The sequence below is a fragment of the Mycteria americana genome, chromosome 6 (genome assembly GCF_035582795.1).
Source record: "Mycteria americana isolate JAX WOST 10 ecotype Jacksonville Zoo and Gardens chromosome 6, USCA_MyAme_1.0, whole genome shotgun sequence".
NCBI classification, from domain to species: domain Eukaryota; kingdom Metazoa; phylum Chordata; class Aves; order Ciconiiformes; family Ciconiidae; genus Mycteria; species Mycteria americana.
Window position 1 is genome coordinate 70,638,195 of NC_134370.1, and position 19,639 is coordinate 70,657,833.

Below are 19,639 nucleotides of genomic sequence, written 5' to 3' on the forward strand. Positions count from 1 at the left end.
GCGTTTCCCCCGTCCCCGCAGCCCCCGTGGCCGACAGCCCTGGCAGAGCCCCAGCAGAGCCCCGGCAGAGCCCCGGCAGAGCCCCAGGGCCTGGGCGAGCAAGGCACGACACGGGCACCGCAGCCGGGGGCAGAAGGCAGGAGGCTGGCGCTCAGCGCAGGGGCACGCTTGCTTTTGGCTGGGGAGAGGACGCGTGGGTCTTCCTACTGCAAGAAGCCGTGTGCAAGCCGAGGAATCTGCCTGCAGGTGACGTTCAGCAGCCTGGTATTTCATCTTGTTCTCACTTCCTTGATTTTAGCATTCAGAAATTCGTATACAATCAGTCGTTCCTTTTCCTATGCCCACTTTCCCCAGCCTGCGCTCTCCTCTTACACCTGAGGAACTGGGTATGATGCACAAGCAGCAAGACCACACATATTCTTGCCGCGTTCAATAAGGAAGTACCTAAAAAGAGAAAGAAATGCACATGAGTGAGCGTTCCCTTCTCCAGCAGGGTCAGCAGGATGGCTACCGGCATAAGGCAACTGCTCTCGTGATGTGCAGGCTCCTTTCTCATGCCAGCGCAAGGAGCGATACCTGTGACAGAGCCGTTACCGCCAGCAGTTAGCCAGGCAACGCTATTCCCCGTCCCCCTCATATCACAAACTGGCAGAGTTAGCACCCGACTAAAAAATTTCACTTGCAGCTGGAAATACTTGCGGAGCTGGAGTGGAAACTCACTCCCAGCACAACCCGTTCTTCTCTGGCTGTGTAACCACGGAAGAGGCACGGTGCGCTCCTGGCACCAGGCGAACCAGCGGTACGGCAGCTCTGCACACGCTGGCCGAGCCCCTGGTGACAATGGCAGGTCTGTTGATGTAAGGGTCTGCTCTACCCGGTCACCCCAGGACTGGTTTGTAGAGCCACGTCCCCTTCACTGCCGAAGCTGGGATGATTGCCCCTGCCTCCTCCCAGAGCATGAAACGGCTGCCGAATTTCAGCTTGAGAGCGTAAGGGTGACCTAGGGGCTGATGAGGGTGGGTGGAATCCCACGCACGTGACTGTCCTTTTGCCAGGTACAGGGAGACCGTGGTGGGTCCGGTAGGGTTGGGACCTCCTTACCCATCCATGCCCCACAGCGGGCCCCAGGAGTTCTTCACAATCCAGTAAGGAGTCCCATTTTCTTCTCCGTACCCCACAGCGAGGACAGCATGGTTCACCTTGTCAGGAGTGTGCTCGCATCGTGGGCTGCAAAGAAAAGGGAAGGTAATGCAGATTTGTTACAGGAAAAGCCAGCCTATAATTAATCATGGATTAGCCGGCATTCTTGATTGCACTCCAACTGCAAAAAGAACTAATGGATACTCTGAACTTCCAGTTGTGGAGAGCAGGGAGGGAAGCCAAGAAAAGGAGATACTGCTCTGTTTTCTCACTCAGAAATTATTACCGGCCTTATCTGAAGTCAGGGCGATAGGCTACATAGACCTTTGATCTGAGCACCTGGTCTGGCCTTTTGTTCAGAATTAACATCAACATCGTCACACAAGAATGAGCTACAATGAAAAAACCGAGCAAAGGAATTTTTCCAATGAAAACCAGAAGCTCTTAGTATATCCCAGTAATGGTTTGTTCTGCCCCAAAGTTCAGGGGCACTGTTCCCCAATTTGCACAGGGAACAGCGAGTTCCTCTGTCTAAATACACATTTCTTTGTATTTCCTCTGAATTTCCAGCTTTTAAATTGCACTTGATGAAAAGTTGCTGCCTGTGATATAAAACAAGACAACACAAGGTACAAGCTCCCATCTCTAGAGCACTTCTTTTTAAACATTTTCAAATTGCAGATAACTAAAAGATCAATAATCCCCACAGCAGATTCACTTTTCTTGAATCTGTTAACAGTTGGATGGGGAGAGCATAGGCCGAAACCACTGGTGCATCAATTATTCCATACGCTCTGACTTTAAATCTACCTTAGACTATAAATCTACAAGATAACTTGGCGTGTTCCTCAAACTGGAATCCTATTACAAAGTATCCCGACTGTCTCACCTGCTTTTACACCTTACATCTGCCTGTTGCTTGCTTTAAACTTTGAGATTACTGTCTTTATCACAACAGCAAAGCCACTCAGATTCATGGTGCTGCCTACACTTTCCCTTGCTGCTCCCTGGGGCAGATCACTCATGCTTAGACTCTTAGTTTAATTTTCCCTGCAGTTCTACGTGACTGAGGATTCATTACTCTAAAGTATTTTTCTAGTTCTCTCCAAACATGCACTTCTCCCATTTCTTGCCTAACAGAAATCTATCCTGCCGCAGTTAGCTTCCATAGTCTTTCCAAAATATAATAATCATCCTTTTAAGTAGCTTTTTGCCTTGGCTGTAGAGCTGACACAACACTCGAGACCTTCTGCTAGGTCACTTCATGTCTCAAACTGATTTTTCATCTCTGCTGCTTTTCTTACACATCCAGCTGCAGAGGCAGGTAAGCACCTAATGGGATTGGCACGAGGTGCTCGGGGACGTGCCTGCCCTGCAGAGAACAGCAATGCCGGGACCCTGCCTTAACACCACAACCTGCAAACCTACCAGCTCAGGTGTAGGGCGGCACGAAGGCAGCTACGCCGCTCACCACCCCCCTCTGAGGTCTAGCACTGGAAGAGCTGCCCGAGTGCTGCAGAAACTTACCTTGGTTAGGGCTTACCCTAAGTAAACCAGACACATTCAGGGCTGGCCCTGCCACCATCCGCAGCTCAGACACACACACCAGCCCTGGACAGGCTTCCCCCAGCCCTGCGGCAGGGCTGCAGAAGGATCTCCCGAGCTCACAGACTTGCTGAGCTTCGTTCCACATACGGTCTGGTTGGACTGGTTCCTAGCAGTAAACTGGCTGCAAGCACACTGTTCCCTCTTCCCTGTGCTGCCCTCTCACCCCCCTGGGAAATCAGTATATCAAGGCTCAGTTTACGTATGTTTTCTATTTTCTGTTTAAAAGAAATGCAAGAATGCAGTCCAGCGTCCCTGCGTCCCGTGCCACAAAGCAGGCGAAATGGGGATGCGAGTGATTCCAGCCCTACACCTTCCCCTCACCCTCACCTCCCAGGTTCAGAAATACTCACTTTGTATAGACTCCTTTTCTGTAGTGCATGAAGTTACCCGTCACCTCAAACGCAAAGCTCACTGGGTTGTGCTTCCCCACAGCCTCTACCATGCCATCCTCGTCATACTGCAAGAGGAGGATCCCAAGGTCATTTATCTCCTGATTATGCTGGAACCAGTCAGGCTCCCCAGAGCAGCAGTCAGAGCACAGTGGGGATGGCTAGCCCTGGCTTTCTGCTTGCAGACAAGGAAACAAGTGCTGCTTGCATTGAAAGACAAGAGCCAAGACTTTCTTACAGTCTGGAGGTGCACCCGCTGTGGAAAGCGGGCAGAGACCTAGTGCCTGTATTTTGACTACAGCACTTCATTGGGGCCTCCTTCAGAAAAGGGAGCCAGCGGCGTGCAGGAGAGGAGCGTGCACGCCAGCAGCTCGCTCCTCTCCCAAGAGCAGGCAGGCTGCAGCCCCCTGGCACGCCTTGGGGCATGCGAGTACCTTCCAGGTCAGGCTTGGCACAGCCCTGGAAGTTCGGAAACGTAGCCCTCGGGGCCTTACCTGCGTGATATTGATAACATCCTTGACAAACGCAATAGCCTTCTCCGGCTGGAACTTGCATGTGCCATTCTGTGCAGACAGAAAGGAACCGGTGTTAGAGCCTGCTCTGGACCCTGCTCTGCCGCTGCAGAAATGCGTCTGAGCTGCGCTGGAAATACCTCGGCCCGGTACGGGTAGGTGTCCTCCCCCATGAGCCCTTTGTTATACAATATGTATTCGAAGGCTTGGCTTGGCAGGCCCCTGCAAGACAACACAGCCAGAATGCAGATTAATTAGGACGGTAACGCTGCAGCTTCTGCAGAGCAAAGCCATCAACGTTCCCTCGCAGTCCTACAGACCGTTCCCGCAAACTGGGGGGAAAAGGAAGGACAGCGTGTACCCCAGACCCTCAAACCATAAACTCCAGTCTGTTCCCGCAGTATCTCCCTGCCTGGGACTCCTGGCGTAGCTCATCACACTGTTTGGCATGGTCCTACGCAGGCACAGGGAAGACCCCGCTCTCAGGGGTGCCTAATCCCCGGGGGGAAAACACCAACACAGGAGCCCTGAAGGCGCGAGGCCACCTCGCCCACACAGCACCGACCGTGCCAGCTCAGCTCTGCAGCCTCGCGCACTGAAAGGTGTTTTTCCGTGACATCTGCCCAGCCTGGCCGGGGTCCCCAGCTACGGCACGGGGGAGGACCAGGGACCCAGATCTTCAGCAAGAGCTGCTTCCTTCCCCGGCCACCTCTCGCAGAAGGAAGAAAAGGGGAGCGTGATCAGGGCGTGCTCACGAGGAGAGGACTAAGGAGGAGTCACAAGAAAAACTAAAAGCACCAAGAGTGGTTTTGCTCAGCTCTCTGAACTTTCCTTGGGGACCACTTATCTTACAGAAAACGTAAGATTTCAGAAAGCTTTATTTGCTGCCTTCTCTAGCAATGCCAGTAGGAATTTACCAAAGGGGAAGCAGAGGTTTCTGTGGGTTCCTTAAAGCACCATGAGATGCGCATGACCCATGAGCAGAGCAACAGATAAAACTCCCCTTGTTTTCCTTGAGTATGTTAAAGCCTAGCTATGTAACACTTGTGACTGCAATATCAGAAGACATTGTAACAAAATAAATATCAGAAGAAAAACTAATAAAGAGGAGGAACAACACAGGTTAGGAAATGCTGCAGATTTAGTGAAACATTCTAACCTCTCGGGAGGGTGAAATTAAAATAAGCAAAGCAAACCAAACCCAAAACCGTTTTCCCTGACACATCTCAGCCAAGGGGTAACAAAAACCATTCCAAGATCTGGAAGGATCCCAACACTAGATCTTGAGAAAGGCTGTCAATCACCCAACATAAGATACTCTTATTTCTATTCTTTATTACTTTATATTACTTACCCACTGCAGCCATGGTTGTTAAAAGCCTGAGCGCAGTCAACTAACTGTTGTTCCGCCTACGGAAGAGTTTTTTGAGTCAGTATGTACTCAACACCTGCATTCGGAATGAGCGAGACAAAATGCAACACATGCGGCAGGCGACCGAGGAGCGCAGGTTTTATGTGTGCAGCTGCAAGCAGGAATCGCCCGGCTGAACGGCTCCACGTCCCGAGGAGCAGGACGAGGAAGACGTGGAGCTGGCAGCCCAGGATGCTCCAGCTGGAAGAGGCATTCCTCCTCACGCCTGCCGGGACACCGTCCCACCCGCGGGAGCGCTGGCTGAGATCTCTTTCAAAGGCCAAGTTTATTTTTAACACTTACACCCAATCCTCAGCTGTTCTAGTAAGTCATGTAAGTGGCTACTGTCTTTCTTGTTCTTCGAGAATACAGATCCCCTGGGATTTTAAAAATCAACAGTTTCACAACATGCTGCTTGCAGCAAGCTGTTTTGCAGCAAGGAGCTCCTGCCAGCTGGCAGCACCAGACACGGCTCTAGCTAACCACGCCTGCTCCAGCGGCAGGGACCCGTCGGCCTCCAGCCCCTCTGGTTTCATCCTGCTCCAAAAAGGGCTCTGCCCGAGCCCGGGGCAGCGGGACACTCGGACCCCGAGAGGGGATGGCGACAGGCACGGCCTCGGGCACGGAGAGCTCCCGGCCACGCTGCCCCACGCCTCCCCCAGCAGTTCCGCTCAGCTTGCAGAGAGCTGCAAGGGGTCTGGCAGGGCTGGGGGTGTCTGCCACAGCCGCACGCAGCGAGGTACAGCCGGACTCGGAACAAGCAGCCAGGGGCTGTCCCGGACAGGAGTGGGCTGGCCCTGCCGGCAGCCCCGGTGGATAACCAGAGGCAGGACTTGCCGTCAGCGTGCAGGAAAGGAAAATCTCTTACCAGAGAGAGGAGCTTTCCCGTCGCAATAGCAATAGCAGACTCCAAACACCCCGTGGTGGAAAAGGTCCAGCAGCTCCCGCAGGTGCCCTGCATTAGGAACCGGAGAGGAACCACTCCATAACGTGCCGTGGGGTCACTGGCCTCCCCAAAACACCAGGGCTGGGGCAGAAGGGCATGCCAGGAGCACAGTGTTTCCACTCTCTGCCAGCAGCCGGGCTTTGCCTTCCACTCATCCCCAGCCCACGGCTGCCCCAGCCCCCCCAGCCACCCTTGCCCCTTCCATGGAGCGGGTCCTAGGGGAACCCGCTTCCCTGCAGGCATGCACGCCCCAGCACTCCTCCTCCCGGCACGGTGCCCTGCCTGCGGTGCTTAGCTCCTCTCCCAGCCTGCTCTTGGTGCATCACTGGTGACACATGCTCCTCACCTGATTTTTCACGGGCGTCACGTAATTTCCCTTCTTCCTCCAGTCGATGGAGTCGGGATACGGCCCGGAGCTGCGCAGGAAGTTCCCCTTTGTGGCTGAGCAGTTCTGCAAGCGAGGCGGGAGGGCTGCGGCAAGCCGCCGTGCCGGGGGACGGTGGCCCACAGACGGCCACCCTCCCCAGGGCGGAGGGAGCGGTGACTGCCATGCCGCTCACGTGGCCCCGGCCTGCTGCACGCCAGCCGCTACAGCCGGGGAGACCTGGGCCAGCCCTGGAAGAGCACTGCCAGCCCGCACCCCCAGCAGCGGTGCCCGAGCTGCTGAGGGAGCTGGCAACTCCCCGAACAGCCAGGAGCAGGCCTTAGGTCCACCCATAAAACTACAGATCAACCTGCAAAGCTGAAAGCTGAAGTGGCGATTCAGCTAGAGCCAGGGTCAAGAGGCAGAGGCGGCTGAAAGCTGGCAAGGCAGGGGATGGGGGGGTCCACCTCGCTCTTACCCAGGCTCCGGCGGGACAGGGCACCGCGCTTAGCAGAGTGGATTTCAGGCCGCGCAGGGATGGGGTGCTGACCCACGTGCGGGCGCGGCACGGCACGGAGCCCCCCGCCGCTCGGGGTCCGCCGCCCTGCCGGACCCCCTCCTCCCCGCCCGTGCTGCGCTCCCGTGACTTACCTGGGGCTCTCTCCACAGGTACAGTTTTTTAAATTCAGCGAAGGTCAGATCTGAAAACTGGTTCAGACTCACTAGAAGGAGGAGGAAGCGGGAACGTTTTGCTCACTGAGGGTCAGAGCGCAAAGCGGGCGCAGGGCCGGGCCGGGGCTGGGGAAACGGCTCCTACTCTGGAAGCTGTGGTTGCCGGCGTTGTGCTCCTCGATCTGCCTCTTGTTGCCGAGGAAGATGCGGAGCCGGCGGGGGTACTCGTCCGGGCCGTACCGCCGGTTGTTCTGCGGGGCAGAGCGCGTCAGCCGCGCACCGAGACCGCGCACCGAGACCGCGCCGGGTCCCCGCCCGGGTCCCCGCCCGGGTCCCCGCCCGAGCCCCGAGCCCCGGCCCTTCCCGCCGCGGCGGAGGCGCCCCGAAGCTTTTACCTGCAGCATCCAGGCCTTGAACTGCAGCTCCTCTGCGGGAGAGAGCGGGCAGGCGTCAGCGGCTGCCCCGGCTCGGCTCCCCCGCCGCCTCCGCGGCCCAGCCGCGGGCCCGGGCCTGGGGAGCGCCCGGGGCGCCGAGCCGAGCCGAGCCGAGCCGAGCCGAGCCCCCTTCCCTTCCCCTCCCCTCCCCTCCCCTCCCGGGGCTCCTTTACCTTCGGCGGAGGGAGCCCAGGCGGCGGCGGGCGCCAGCAGCGCGACCACAGCCAGCAGCGCGGCCCAGCCCATGTCCGCGCCGCGCCGCGCCGAGCCGAGCCGAACTGGGCCGAGCCGGGCTGAGCCGAGCCGAACTGGGCCGAGCCTCCGCCGGAGGGGCGGGGCAGGGGGCGGGGCTTCCCGTCCCCGCGGGGAGGGGCGGGGTGTCTGCGAGTCCGGCCCTGACCCGCCCGATAAGAACAGCCCGAGGCCCGGTTCACCCTGAGATAGAATAGATTTATTAGCAAGAGGTAATCAGGAAACATATATTTTTACAAAAAATGGAAATATTTTTCCAAACAAGCTGTAAGTTGAAATAGTTTTAGGGCTTGAAAGAGAATTCTCATACCACGAGGTATTGCTTACAGCAAAAGTGTTCTGGTTGTTAGAGTGGAGCATGCCTGCCACTGTAAAGTTAAACTGTGTTTATATACTGTACAATGTAAAAAATACATGGTAATATTCACAGAATAAGCACTACATTACTATATTCCTGCTAGAAGGTGGTTAGACAGGATTACAGTATATGTAATAAAAACACTCGGTCATCTTTTTCTAATTCTACATCATGTTACTCATAGTGGTCACAAGGTATACGGATCTATAGCATATCAACAGAAGCTGGTCATGAGCCGTACGCAGCGGGGAGAGTCAAAGGGACGTTTCCATCTTCCCAACTGAGGAGGGACGGGGGCAGCGGCCGAGGCCCCGCGGCGCCGGGCCAGCGCGGGGGTGGCACACGGAGAGCGGGCAGCCCCGCACGGAGGGACAGACTTTGACGCGTTCTCTCCCCCCGCCTTACAGAGTGTGCCCCGGGACGTTACTGCCGATACCGCCCGAGAAAGAGCTGCTCCGCGCCGCCCCGTGGGAACGCACGGGCTCGCCCGCCCGCCAGCCCCCTCGAGAAGAACAAATGACAAAAATAACATCATCGAAAAGAAAACGGGACTCCAGCAAAGTGTCGATGCGTGAAACCTTAAACGATGCGGGAAATCCTACGCGAGGTCTACTGCGGCCTAAGAACGAGGGGGCGGTTTGCTTGGAGAAGCACATACGTGGAAGTCACGTGGAAGTCACTCCAGGGCGTCCAACAGAAACGAACATATATACAGTATGGTATAGCGTGTGTACACGAGCAGCCGCCGGCCACTGCTCCAGGCTCAAGAAGGCAGTTTGGGCTCTATTCGCAGAGAAGCTTCGTAAAGGGTTTCTTCGTCCATCACAAACGACTGGTCCAGCAGGTACTGCGTCACCTGGAAAAATGAGAGCCAAACCGTTAACGGGGAGGACTCGCCTCCGCTGCGGCCGACGATAAGTGCTGAAACTGGGAAACGATAAAGGCCCGAGCAGTAAACAACGAGTCGCAGAGAAGCGCCTGCAGTTCCTGCCAACCGACGCAGGCATTGCACGTGCTTGTCTCATCCCAGGATTGCAAAGTCTTGCCTAGTCCTCAGCTGCTCTTCTGTTTTTCTTGCTTAGTTTTCCTCTCTGGTATACTGTTTTATCAGCCACAAAGTCCTCTCTTGTTGAGAACACAAAATCCTGATAATTAAGGCACCGCCTAAGTGTGGGACGACGTTCTTGCTGCAGGAATGCTGCTGATGGGGCAGGACATCTGCTCCGGTGCTAGCAGAAAATCTGCTTGCAATTCCTGGCAGATTTTTCCTAAATTGCTTTTTGGCCGCGTTAGCAGCACGGCGTGCGCAGCTGATGCTGAAGACGGGCGCAGCCCATGCCGGGGTAAGGCGCTGCGCCTGGGGTTTGGAGCCGGCCGGCTCGAGGAGCAGCCGGCAGCAGAGCATCTGCCCGGGAAGCACCGGCAGCACAGATGGGGCCTCATCCCGTCGCCCACAAGAGCGTCCGGGAGCTTCTGTCCGGCCGTGTCCCACCTCTGCAGGGAGACGGGGCGATGCACGGCCGCGCACAGCAGCACCCGCACTACCCTTCCCCGCTGCACTTGGTGTTGGCTGTTTTCAGCCGGGTTTCTCGGGGCGGTGGGCTGCTTTCACAGACGCTGATCTTCTTCCTGGGCAGGAGAGGCCGGGAGGAGGCAGGGGTTACCTGGGATGCCCGGTTGGGAAAAGGCTGTGGCGTAAGCCCAGCCCTGGGCAGGTACCGACGGTGCGGAGGGCAGGGCTGGGGCTGCCCGGCGCTGCAGAAGCTAAAATCAGAGCCCGCGGCTCCCCGACCTCCGCCGGCCCGGCCAGGGGTCACGGTCCAGAGGGACTGGGGCTGCTCCTGCCACCGCACACGGAAACTGGCATCATTGGAGGGCGGTTTGATCACCAACAACGCGGCAGCCGGGCACTGGGCAGGTTCGGCAGGTGCCTGCGGGGCAGCGGCACTGTTTCTGGAGGGTTTGCTGTTCTGGAGAACAGCGGCGCAGGAGACAGAGGAAACCCCCACAGCGACCAGCCCAGTTCCTGGGTGGCTCTGCCGTGCTGCGGCAGAGGAAGCGCGAGGGCGGCCGAGATCTTTCATCTCATCACACGTGTGGGGGCCACCACGAGGCGGAGGGGCTGCAGGCTGCGGGGGGGTGGGACACGCTCTGCTCCCAGCCCGCACCCCCAGCCTGGGGAGGGGGACGCTGCCCCAGAATAGCTATTTCGCAGCATCTCCAGGGTGGGCTCTGCCGGTGCCGGGGTAACTCGGCTGCACGCAGGCTGCTGGGAGCGACCCGCGGGGGGACGCAGAGTCTGGCCCTGCTCCATGCAGAGCCTGCTGCAGGGAAAGGGGGGCCCGGCCGTGCAGGCGAGGGGCAGCGCATGCATTTGATAAACACCCAGAGCAGCCCCTGGAGCCCTCTGGCCATCGCCACGCTGCCTGCCCTGCCCAACGGCTGTCACGTCCGGGCGTAGCTGCTGTCTGCAGCAATGCCTCCGCTGCAGCATCCTGGGGGGGGCACGGGGGAGCCTGCTGCGGCCCCTGCAGCCCCCCTCTGTGCCCTGCACCGCTGCTGACAGCCCCCGGCAAGGCACAGGCGCTGCTCCTGGCGCGGAGGCACCAGCCACGCTCCTGCTGCGGCCGAAGGGCAGCAAAGGGCAAGGGAGCGCAGGGCGCGAGGGCAGCGGTCCCGGGACACGCGTTACTCATTCCAGTGGAAGGGCCCCTGGATGGGGAAAGGTACGGCTTCTCGTTCCGCCTCCGGGTAAAACACGAGCTCCAGCTGAGCCCAAGTCCCGGAGCTGCTCTGCCGCAGGACGGGGACCTCCGCAGCAGACCCACACCCACGCTCTCGCAGCGCACAGGTCTCTGCCTCGGCTGACATTTGCCCAAAAGCGGCTCACGGCGGAGGGCGGCTCCATCCCCAGCGCCCGCCCGCTCCCCAGGAGCCCTTCCAGGCTGCTCCCTTGCCGCGCTGCCCGGCCACGGCCGTGCTCCAGCCCCAACTCGGCAAGACCGTGCCAGGCTGCTGCCCCCCATTCCCACGATCGCGGCGGCTTGCGGAAAGAACCGGAGTGAAACGACAGTGCTGCTTGCTGGGAAGAAATGGCAGCAAAGCTAGGGACGGGCAGGGACGGCGCTGACCTGTTCTGGCCGAGGCTCAGCCGGCAGGAAGCTCCATCCTCTTGCTCTGCCCGCAACGCTGCGTAGGCATTTTACGCTGCGCGGCGTGAGAGGCGGCAGAGCAGGGAGGTCGCTCCCCATCTCCCGTGCCTGTCCCCCGCCGCTGTGCCTCGCCTGACCCGAGATCCCCCACCTGCACTGGTTCTGCTAGCATTTTGGCGTTAAATTCCTTACAGGAGCATCACACCTTCCCCAGGGGAGCTGCTAGAAACTGAAGGCTGCTTAGACGCTCCAACTGGAGTGGGAGATGAGAGGGAGCGCGTGGCTCTCGGGACAAGGCCGTACCTTAGGCTGGTGCTCAATCTTGTAGGAGGTTTGCTGGAACTGGCGGATCTCTCTTATGATGTGCGAAATCTGTCCGGAGGTAAAACGCAGAAGCTGTTCACAGCACAGCCATCCCCACCGGCACCGCGTCCCAGCGGCTGGGAGGGCGACGGGCGGCCGGTGGAGCACGCTCCGTCCGCACCCTTCAACCGCAGCACGATGCGAAGGGCTTTTTTGTTTCTCCCAGACGCATCCCTCACCAGGGACAACCCCGGCCGCGTGCACGCGTGCAGGGGGACGTGCGCGGCCGCCTGGTGCCGTGTGGACGACGGCCGGCTGCGGGGACGGCGCGGGGTGGGCACAGACCTGGCCAGCACCGCGGCACCGAGCCGCATCGCTCCAACCCGTCCCCGCACGCCCGCCGCGGCGGGGCTGGGAGACTCACCATCCTCATTTTGGAGAAGTTCACCAGGCCGTCCTCGGTGTAATTGGGGGTCCCCTCCTCGATGAACGCCAGGTCGGTCAGGTACATTCCCAGGTAGGGGACGCACGGAGGGTCGCAACTTTGGGAGCAAACCGGAGACAATTGGAAAGAAAACTGCCTTACTCTGGGGCTTTGGGGGGGGAGGCTCAGACTCCACAGTTAGCAGAATTGAAGGATTCTTTCTTTCTACTATGCAGAAACCCTAGAAGGAAGCCTCTCCCCAGGAAGGCTGCCGGTCTCCTGGGCCACGTCCTGCAGCTGCTGTCCCCAGGACAAGCCTGAGCTGCGGCCGTGCCCCGCACCAAGCCGTGGACCGCAGGAGGTGTCAGGGGCAGCTTCGGCAGAGGGCTGGAAAGACCTTTCGAAGCTTCCCCTGCCGGCCTCGGGCCCCGCAGCCAGCGAGAGCCCCGCCGAGAGCCGAGGGCAGTGCAGGCGCTGGGCTCGCCCCCCACCCTTCACCCCAGCCCAGGCCCCTGCGGAGGGTCGCCGTGGGCCGCTGATGGGCCGCGGCCAGCGGGTGTCTGCCGTGCACGGTGATGCACGAGCCCGTGGGGATGCACCAGCTCCAGGGCAGCTCAGCACCCTGCTCCCCACGCACCCACGGCACCGGGCCCCTCGGCTGCGGGACCAAGCAAACACCAAGTAACGACGATTTGGGGAACCAGGGCATCTCTGCTGGGTGCCCGATGCCGGCTCTGAGAGGGTGCGGGGCTGGCTGCCATTGCAGCATCGCCAGCTCTCTGCTGTGCAACGCTCCCTCTCGCTCGGGAGCCACCCTGCCGTGCTGCCTGTAAGGTCCCTGCCAGCTGGAGTGACGTGCGCTGGCTGGCGGGAAACCGTAGCTAGATATAGTACACTTTGGGGTTTAAACTAAGACTCGGTAAGGGGAGGGGGAAAAAGAAAGTTTCCCGGTGCCTGGCAACGATTTGCCCCTTTGCAATGCCTTTTATTGACGTCTTTCCACACCGCTGCTCAAAGGAGCAGCTCATTGCTTGGGAGCACTTTGCAAGCCGCTGCCCTGCGCCTGCTAAACAAGATGCACGTTAGCGCAGGCTCTGAAATGGTCTTGTGAGCAAAGCCCCAGCCCGCAGCGTGGGAGCCGGGGTGGGACCCAGGCCCCCCAGCACCGGGGGCCCCGGCCGGCCGTCAGCAGCCCCCGCGCAGCAGCAGCTGCAGGAGGAGAATGGTCGGTCACTCACTTTTTCAGTGCCTCCCTCAGGTTCTTGAACCTGCCCTCCGACGACACCAGCTTTTGTAGCTTATCGATCAGAGCCTTCGTCTGCAAGAAACCCAAAGTGCCACCTGGAGAAGGCCCGGGAAGAAACCCCCCTCCCCGCGGCCGGGGGGGCGAAGCCCGCAGAGCCGCAGGGCCCCTCCATCCCGCCCTGCCCGCAGCAGCCACCGAGGCACGTCACCCCGTCCTTGCGAAAAAAGCCGCTCGACACCTTTGCAGGCACAAATTCTGCCCCGGCCGTTACACCCGGCTCCTGGTGACATCCAGAGGAGCTGAGCAAGCGCTTGAAAGCAAAGTTCCTCCAACACATAGTAAAGACAGGCTATGCGCTTGTTTCCTTCCCCTGCCTCCCCCCTTTGCCTCCGCCACTGCCTGTTTTAATTTACAGGTTTATCACTGCGCAGGAAAAAAGATGGTGTTTCAGACTGGGAGGAGCCCACACGGCCGTTCTGGCTCGGCAGCCCCCGAACAACTCCGTCGGGCTCTGCGCTGAGCAGGCACAAGCTGTTTCTGTACCCAGCAACTCAACGCAAGAATTCATTTTGCTCATGCGTAATTGGTTCGAGAAGCCCGGAAAACCAGTTTAAGGAAGCGTCTGCGCGTGCGCCTACAGCTACGACGGCTCCTTAGAAAAGGTTTCTTCGGCTGCACATCTGACCTGCAGGGTGAACAAACCCGGCAGCAACGCAGGGCCTGAGCTGCTTGGTCACACCAGCTCCCTCCTGGGCAAGAGCTATAAAAGCCTGACTCCGTTTTCTGGGGTTTAATGCAGGTGTCATCCCAACACCATCACGCTCAGCCCAGCAACCCCCCCCGCTCCCCCACGCCCCTACCTGCTTGGAGACCTTGAGCCAGGTTTTCTTCAGGCGGAAGATGGCACTGCGGTTGAGGGAGGAGGTGATCTCCAGCACGGCGTTGTAGTTGTGCAGGCACCTGCAGATGTCCGCCACCGCCACCCACTTCTCGATGGCGCTCACCCGCGCGTTGATCTCCTCGTTCCGGAGGATCTCCGACGCTATCAAGTTACTGACCTTTGGGGAGACGCCGGTCCCAGCCCGCGCGTCAGGAGGACCCTGGGCAACGGCTACGCGCCCTCCGGCCTCGCAGCGCTTTTAGAAAGATTTCCCTTCGCTGCAGTAGCCCCAGAAGGAGCGACCGCGCCAGGGGATGCTCCACCTGCCGCGGGTCCCCAGGGCACGTGACGTCCGTGGAGCGCGGGTGGGGGCAGGTGAAGCTCCTACATCCCAGTCCCCGGCTGAGGCCGGGGCGGGTTGGCTGCGCTGCCTCGCCTCTGCCCGTCTCCCTGTCCCCTGCCGCGGCTGCACTTACGTCATTAAAGTGTTTCGTGTTCTTCATGATGTAAGGAGTCCTTTCGTTCTTCTCAAGCTTCATCCAACCTTGCCCAAAGAACTCTCTGCGAACGACAGCGTTCAGACCGACATTTATTTCCCGTTTTTCTGGGACACCCGAGCCCTACAAGCTCCGCTGCACCCAAACGGGACGGAGGTGCCGGGGCCTTCGCCCCCCACGCTGCCGGAAAGGGTCGGCATGGACGCGCTTGTCCGTGCGACGGACGTGGGAGGCTCTCCCTGGGCCGGTCGCCCCGGGGAGGCCAGCAGATAAGCCATGGGGTCAGGCCTCAGATTTGGGCTCAAGCCCAGCCTGGACTACCTGCAAAGCAGGCGGCAGCCGGGAAGGCTTTGCACCCTCTGCTGTAGCCCGGGCCAGGCTGGCCGCGGGGGAGCCCCGGGCGACCAGAACAGCCTCTCCTCGCTGGTGGGGATCACTCACTCGTACGGGATCTTCTTGAAGACCAGGTGATCCAGCAGCGTCAGCTGTTCTGCGATTTCCAGGGCCGAATGGTTTTCAAAAGGTTCTGCTTTGACCCCCTCAGCCTGAGCGACAAAGGCAACGACGAGGGCTCGTCGGTTAAGAGCACAGTACGATTTTTTACATTTCATGCACATAAAATCAAAGTTGTCTTCAAAACCAAGAAATCCACTGAGCGCAACAGCTCTGCTCCCGCAAGCAGCCCGAGAGAGCCCACACGGCAGAGGGGAGCCGGGCCGTGGCCCCGGCCCCGAGCGGGGCTGGGGGGTCCCAAGCCAAAGGCTTTTCCCCGTCAGAGCCGGCGCGCGTCGTGCCGCACTGGTCCGACGGTCCAGAGGCACCGCATCCCCCGTCCCGCCAGCGCCGAGAAGCGCCAGCTTCACACAGCCCTGCGAACCCGACGGCTTTGCTTACGTTATCATGCGAGCACACGTACGGACACAAAATTAACTAATCTTCTCTATTTAAGTAATTAGGTGCCAGCTGTGGAACGGATCCCTGCACACCGACTTCTGCAACGCTGCCTTTTTGCTCTACATCTGTTTAATTAATGAAGCACCAGGGGATCCCAGCTGGGGCGGCGCTGCCCAGCCGTCGCCTTGTGCCCGGCAGCTCGGCCAGCCTCGCTGGCACCCCTCCACCAGCACCCGTGGGAGCCGCAGCTCCCGGGCCCTGCCGCCGCTTGGGATGGCTCTTCAAGGGATGTCCAGAAAAGCAGGAGGACGGGGCCGCTCCCCGTCCCCGCTGCGGGGCTCTGGCCGAGCACTGTGGCCGGCGCGGGGGGGCTCGGGGTGCCCCGTGCTCGGAGCCGCCCAGGCTGGCAGCGGGACGCTCCGGCCCCAGACCTGCACGGAGCGCGCGCGGACTTTGCTGCGCTTCGGCACAAACGCAGCCCAAACTCGGGGCTCTGCCAGCAGGGAACGGTCTACAAACCGGCCGCGGCACCCCTCCTCCGGGAAACGAGCAGCGGCGTCCCTGCCGTCCGGGTCCAGGAGAGGGGACGTGGCAGCTCCCAGCACAGGGGGTGCACAGGAGAGGGGCCAGGCTGCTGTCACGCCGGGACGGAGCAGCGCGACCGGGAACGGCGGGCGGCTCTGGGGACGGAGCTGCGAGGGCCGAGGGGCGAAGCGCAGAGCGCGTGGGGTGGCAGGCGCAGGTGGGCGCGGGCGCGACCTCCCGTCCAGCCGGTTACTCCCACGGGCAGCTCGGCCCCGGGGGAGCGGGGGGGGAGGCCGCCCCTGCCCCGCATCCCCTCCTCGCCGCCCTCCCAGCACCGCCTGCAGGCAAACGGCCGGCCGGCCCCAGGAACCGCCGGGGCAGCACGAGCGAACAGCCCGTTGCAAAATCCCCTCCTGGCCGTGGGAAGGGGGTTTCGACAGCGGCTCCCGCTTCCTCTGCGGCTGAAGGGCCCGTGGAGAGGCTGCGGGGGGGGGCAGGCTGCGGGGGGGGGCAGGCTGCGGGGGCACACCCTGCCAGAGCGCGGGTGCCTCGACGGCAAGCGCCGGGTGGGCAAGTGGCACCGGTGGCGCTCAGCGGCACCGGTGCCACGCAGGAGGGCTCCGAGCGCGCCGGAGGACCCCCCGGCCGAGGGTTCGGCACACGGCACGGCGCGCACCCCCGCCTCACGAGGAGGGGGCCGGGGAAGCCGCAACCCCCGTCACCCCGACGTCAGCCCCACAGCCCAGGGCTCCCTCGTGTCCCCACCGCGCCTCTGACCGCAGGTCGCTGGCGCTCAGGTGCTCAGACTGAGGAGCAGACCGAAACCCTCCAGTTTCGTTTGTCTTCTCTTCAAAGGAAGTTTCGAGCACCCGTGGTTGCAGACAAAAGCTTAAAAAAACACCCAAGAGGGCTCAGCCACTCCAGCAGCCGGCCAGCAGACCAGGGGACAGAGCCGCTGTTGTTTCAGGTGCACCAGGCCAATTTAAAGTGGCTCTTGGGCTTTTCTGGGAGCAGACTTTGTTTTTTTTTTAAATGCAGGAAGGCGGCAAACGCACCGCAGCCACCCCGACGGTTTTAAATCCATCGCGCGTTCCCAGGGCTCTGCTGCCGGGGAGCAGTGCCAACGCCAGCTGGGCCAGCGCCGTCACTTGGAACCGGCGCACGGCAGCACTGGCACAGGTCTGGGGACACAGAGGACACGGTGGAAACGCGCGGGGTTTTCCTGCGTCCCTGGGGCAGGCACTGGCAGCGGCGGGCAGGCGCGGGCAGGCACAGGCAGCAGTGGGCAGGCAGGTCTCCGTGCCCCCTCCAGCCGTCCTGCTGACGGTGCAGGAGGACCAAACAGCCGGTGGGCTGGACTAGGGTTGCCTCTGCCCCTAACAGATCCAGCTGTGCCCACGGCTGGCCCCAGCCCCAGAAAACCTCTCCCTGCTTTGTAGCCGTACACCCGGACAGCGGGCTCGGAGAACCGCCCTCCACCGAGGAGCCGGGTGTGCCGGAGCGCGGGGATCTTTAGCTGTTCCCCTACCACCGCGCCGAGCTACCAGGCGGAGGGAGGAAGGGAAAGGGTATTTACCATCTGTACGACCTCCTCCAGGGTTATCTGATTGTCTCCTGGATCCTCCTGCGTCAAGGTCCTACGGCATGAAGAGACCGCGTTACTTTAGCTGGGAAAGCATCAGATCTGCACGCCTCCGACGGGGCTGCAGCACAACTTTGTGGTTTTTCACAGATTAAACACTCGGCGTGCATAAGAACGGTTCTGAGTCCCATTTTCTGTTTTAAAGAGAAAAAACCCCTTAACGGAAGCCACAGCTGGCCCACATGCGGGGACAAGGGTGGGGGTCACACCTCGCCCATGGCCCCTCATCGGGTCCCGATGTGCCAGGGAGACGGACGCACGCAGCACCGCCATCCTCCTCCTCGGCTCCTCCCGAGCCCCAGGCCCTGGCCGCGGGGTCAGCCCCTCCTGGAGACCTCGTCCCTGCTCTTACCCCCCGTGAGAGCGGGAAGCGGCCGCAGAGAGCCTGGCACGGCGTCCAGGAAAAGCAACCTCCCCCCCACAGCCCTTCACCTGATGATGTTGGCAGCTGCTTTCCTCTCCTGGGTCAGGAGCTCGGGGTCGTGAATAACCTCCTCCAGAAAGCCGATCACTCTGAACTTCAGCTCCTCATTAGTTTCAAAGTCCTGCCAAAGCCGGCACGGTCACAGTGTTAGTGCACTATAACGTGAGCCACATCGCTTCCCAGCAGCTCCGCTCCTTTACACCCGGCCAGGACCGACGGCCCCGCGGTGCCAGCGCAGGCGCTGCTCGGCCGAGGGCAGAGGCTGCCTCTCCCCCGTGAAGTCCCAGCCCGCGGTGCCCAGCAAACGGGAACCGGCCAGGAAGGCACCGGGATCGTTTGGTACCATTGCGTTGGCGTCACCCAGCCCGGGAGAGGCGCGGGGGCTTCCCAGTGCCAACCAGTAAGGCACCGCTCCCAGGGCCCCCAGCGACCAGTGGCAGAGGGAAGGGGACAGCAAGGAAAGCCACCCGGTGTCCTAACCCTGACCCCAGCCTGGAACCCCCTAACAGGAACCAAACCCAGCTACGCCACTTCCACCGAGCCCGGCTGGGGCGACGGCCGCGGATCCCGGCTCCCCTCTTTGCACACCGAGCATGCAAACCCTGCGATCCACGCCCGGCCCCCCGCTCCGCGCCAGGGGCTCCCAGCCCCCCTGCTTCGCAGTTTTCGTCTCCTCCCCATGTCCACTCGTTTGCTTAATTAAAATTAAAAGTGCCAAATTGCCTTTCCAGCTGCAGCCCGGCCCAGGCGCCCTGCACGCAGCCGAATTCGCGCCGGCGGGGAGGGAGGGACCCCGCAGAGCCCACCCCTGCCCGGCCCCTCGCTGCCCACCTGCGAGTGTTTGGAGACCCAGTGCCGCAGCACGTTGAGGACCCGGTTGGTGGCCGCTCTCCGGATCACGAACTCCTTGTCTCCGTTCCTCTGGTCCGTCGGAAAGCCTGAAACTGCCAGCCACCCCTTAGCACAGCTACGGCTCCATCGGGAATCGCTTACGGATATTTTCAGGACTGCCAGAAGGAGCAGCCCCGTCTTCCCAAGCGGCCCTAAGCTGCCTCTTAAACGCAAGCGCCGGGAGGCTCCGTGTTACAGAAATGGGCGCCCTGAAAACGCGTCCCCGCTCTCTCGGCAGCCCGGGGCAGGGTACCTGCGCTGGCGAGGGACATCCTGCGGTATTTCTCCTTGGTGGGGGTCCCCTCGTTGGCTCCCGCCGTGGCGATGGCGAACGCGGAGGCGGCGGACAGGGCGCTGCGGGTGCTGTCGAGCTCCCGGCAGGATGTCATGACCACGCCGTTGTTGTAAGAAAACAATGAGAAATCTGGGGGGAGAAGAAAGCCGGCACCACTCTGGCCGCTGCCGCTGCCGCAGCCGGGTCCCCTCCCGCAGCCCTGGCCCCCCTCGCCAGCCCCCCCCGCACACGGGCAGCCCCCCGGGTCGGGGCACGTCGGGAACGGGGCTCACGGAGGTGGTGGGTGCAGACGGCCAACGCGGGGCTGCTCCCCACGGAGAGCTGGCTTCCACCCCCCCGCGGCTGGGCGAAGGAGAGGGGCAGCTTTGGACGCAGCACGC

The 19,639-nt window shown here is 61.0% G+C and overlaps 2 protein-coding genes and 1 long non-coding RNA gene across 5 annotated transcripts in view; 1 reads left to right on the forward strand and 2 right to left on the reverse strand.

Moving 5' to 3' along the window:
* Positions 1 to 63: 63 nt before the first annotated feature.
* CTSH (cathepsin H) lies at positions 64 to 7,790 on the reverse strand. The gene is made up of 13 exons (XM_075506506.1): positions 7,772 to 7,790; positions 7,650 to 7,731; positions 7,438 to 7,469; positions 7,188 to 7,293; positions 7,022 to 7,092; positions 6,353 to 6,457; positions 5,929 to 6,015; positions 5,004 to 5,059; positions 3,790 to 3,871; positions 3,632 to 3,700; positions 3,099 to 3,205; positions 1,102 to 1,227; positions 64 to 444 (listed from the first exon to the last, which is right to left on the reverse strand). The coding sequence occupies exons 2-13, from the start codon at positions 7,720 to 7,722 to the stop codon at positions 369 to 371; spliced, it is 990 nt and encodes a 329-aa protein (XP_075362621.1). The 5' UTR covers positions 7,723 to 7,731; positions 7,772 to 7,790; the 3' UTR covers positions 64 to 368.
* Positions 7,791 to 7,916: 126 nt separating this feature from the next.
* Positions 7,917 to 19,639, reverse strand: part of RASGRF1 (Ras protein specific guanine nucleotide releasing factor 1) — a 43,098-nt gene continuing 31,375 nt past the window's right edge. For all 3 annotated transcript variants that reach the window (XM_075506499.1, XM_075506498.1, XM_075506500.1), the window contains 11 exons: positions 19,218 to 19,388; positions 18,905 to 19,017; positions 18,082 to 18,194; positions 17,584 to 17,644; positions 15,030 to 15,133; positions 14,568 to 14,652; positions 14,072 to 14,269; positions 13,204 to 13,283; positions 11,966 to 12,083; positions 11,542 to 11,610; positions 7,917 to 8,942 (listed from right to left, as the gene is read on the reverse strand). In XM_075506499.1, coding sequence (XP_075362614.1) covers positions 8,850 to 8,942; positions 11,542 to 11,610; positions 11,966 to 12,083; positions 13,204 to 13,283; positions 14,072 to 14,269; positions 14,568 to 14,652; positions 15,030 to 15,133; positions 17,584 to 17,644; positions 18,082 to 18,194; positions 18,905 to 19,017; positions 19,218 to 19,388 — 1,205 coding nt within the window. In that variant the 3' untranslated portion in view covers positions 7,917 to 8,849. The remainder of the gene's footprint in view (positions 8,943 to 11,541; positions 11,611 to 11,965; positions 12,084 to 13,203; positions 13,284 to 14,071; positions 14,270 to 14,567; positions 14,653 to 15,029; positions 15,134 to 17,583; positions 17,645 to 18,081; positions 18,195 to 18,904; positions 19,018 to 19,217; positions 19,389 to 19,639) is intronic.
* On the forward strand, positions 11,925 to 13,452 carry LOC142411880 (uncharacterized). The gene is made up of 3 exons (XR_012776330.1): positions 11,925 to 12,058; positions 12,202 to 12,326; positions 13,212 to 13,452. It is a non-coding gene; the product is annotated as an uncharacterized LOC142411880 (long non-coding RNA).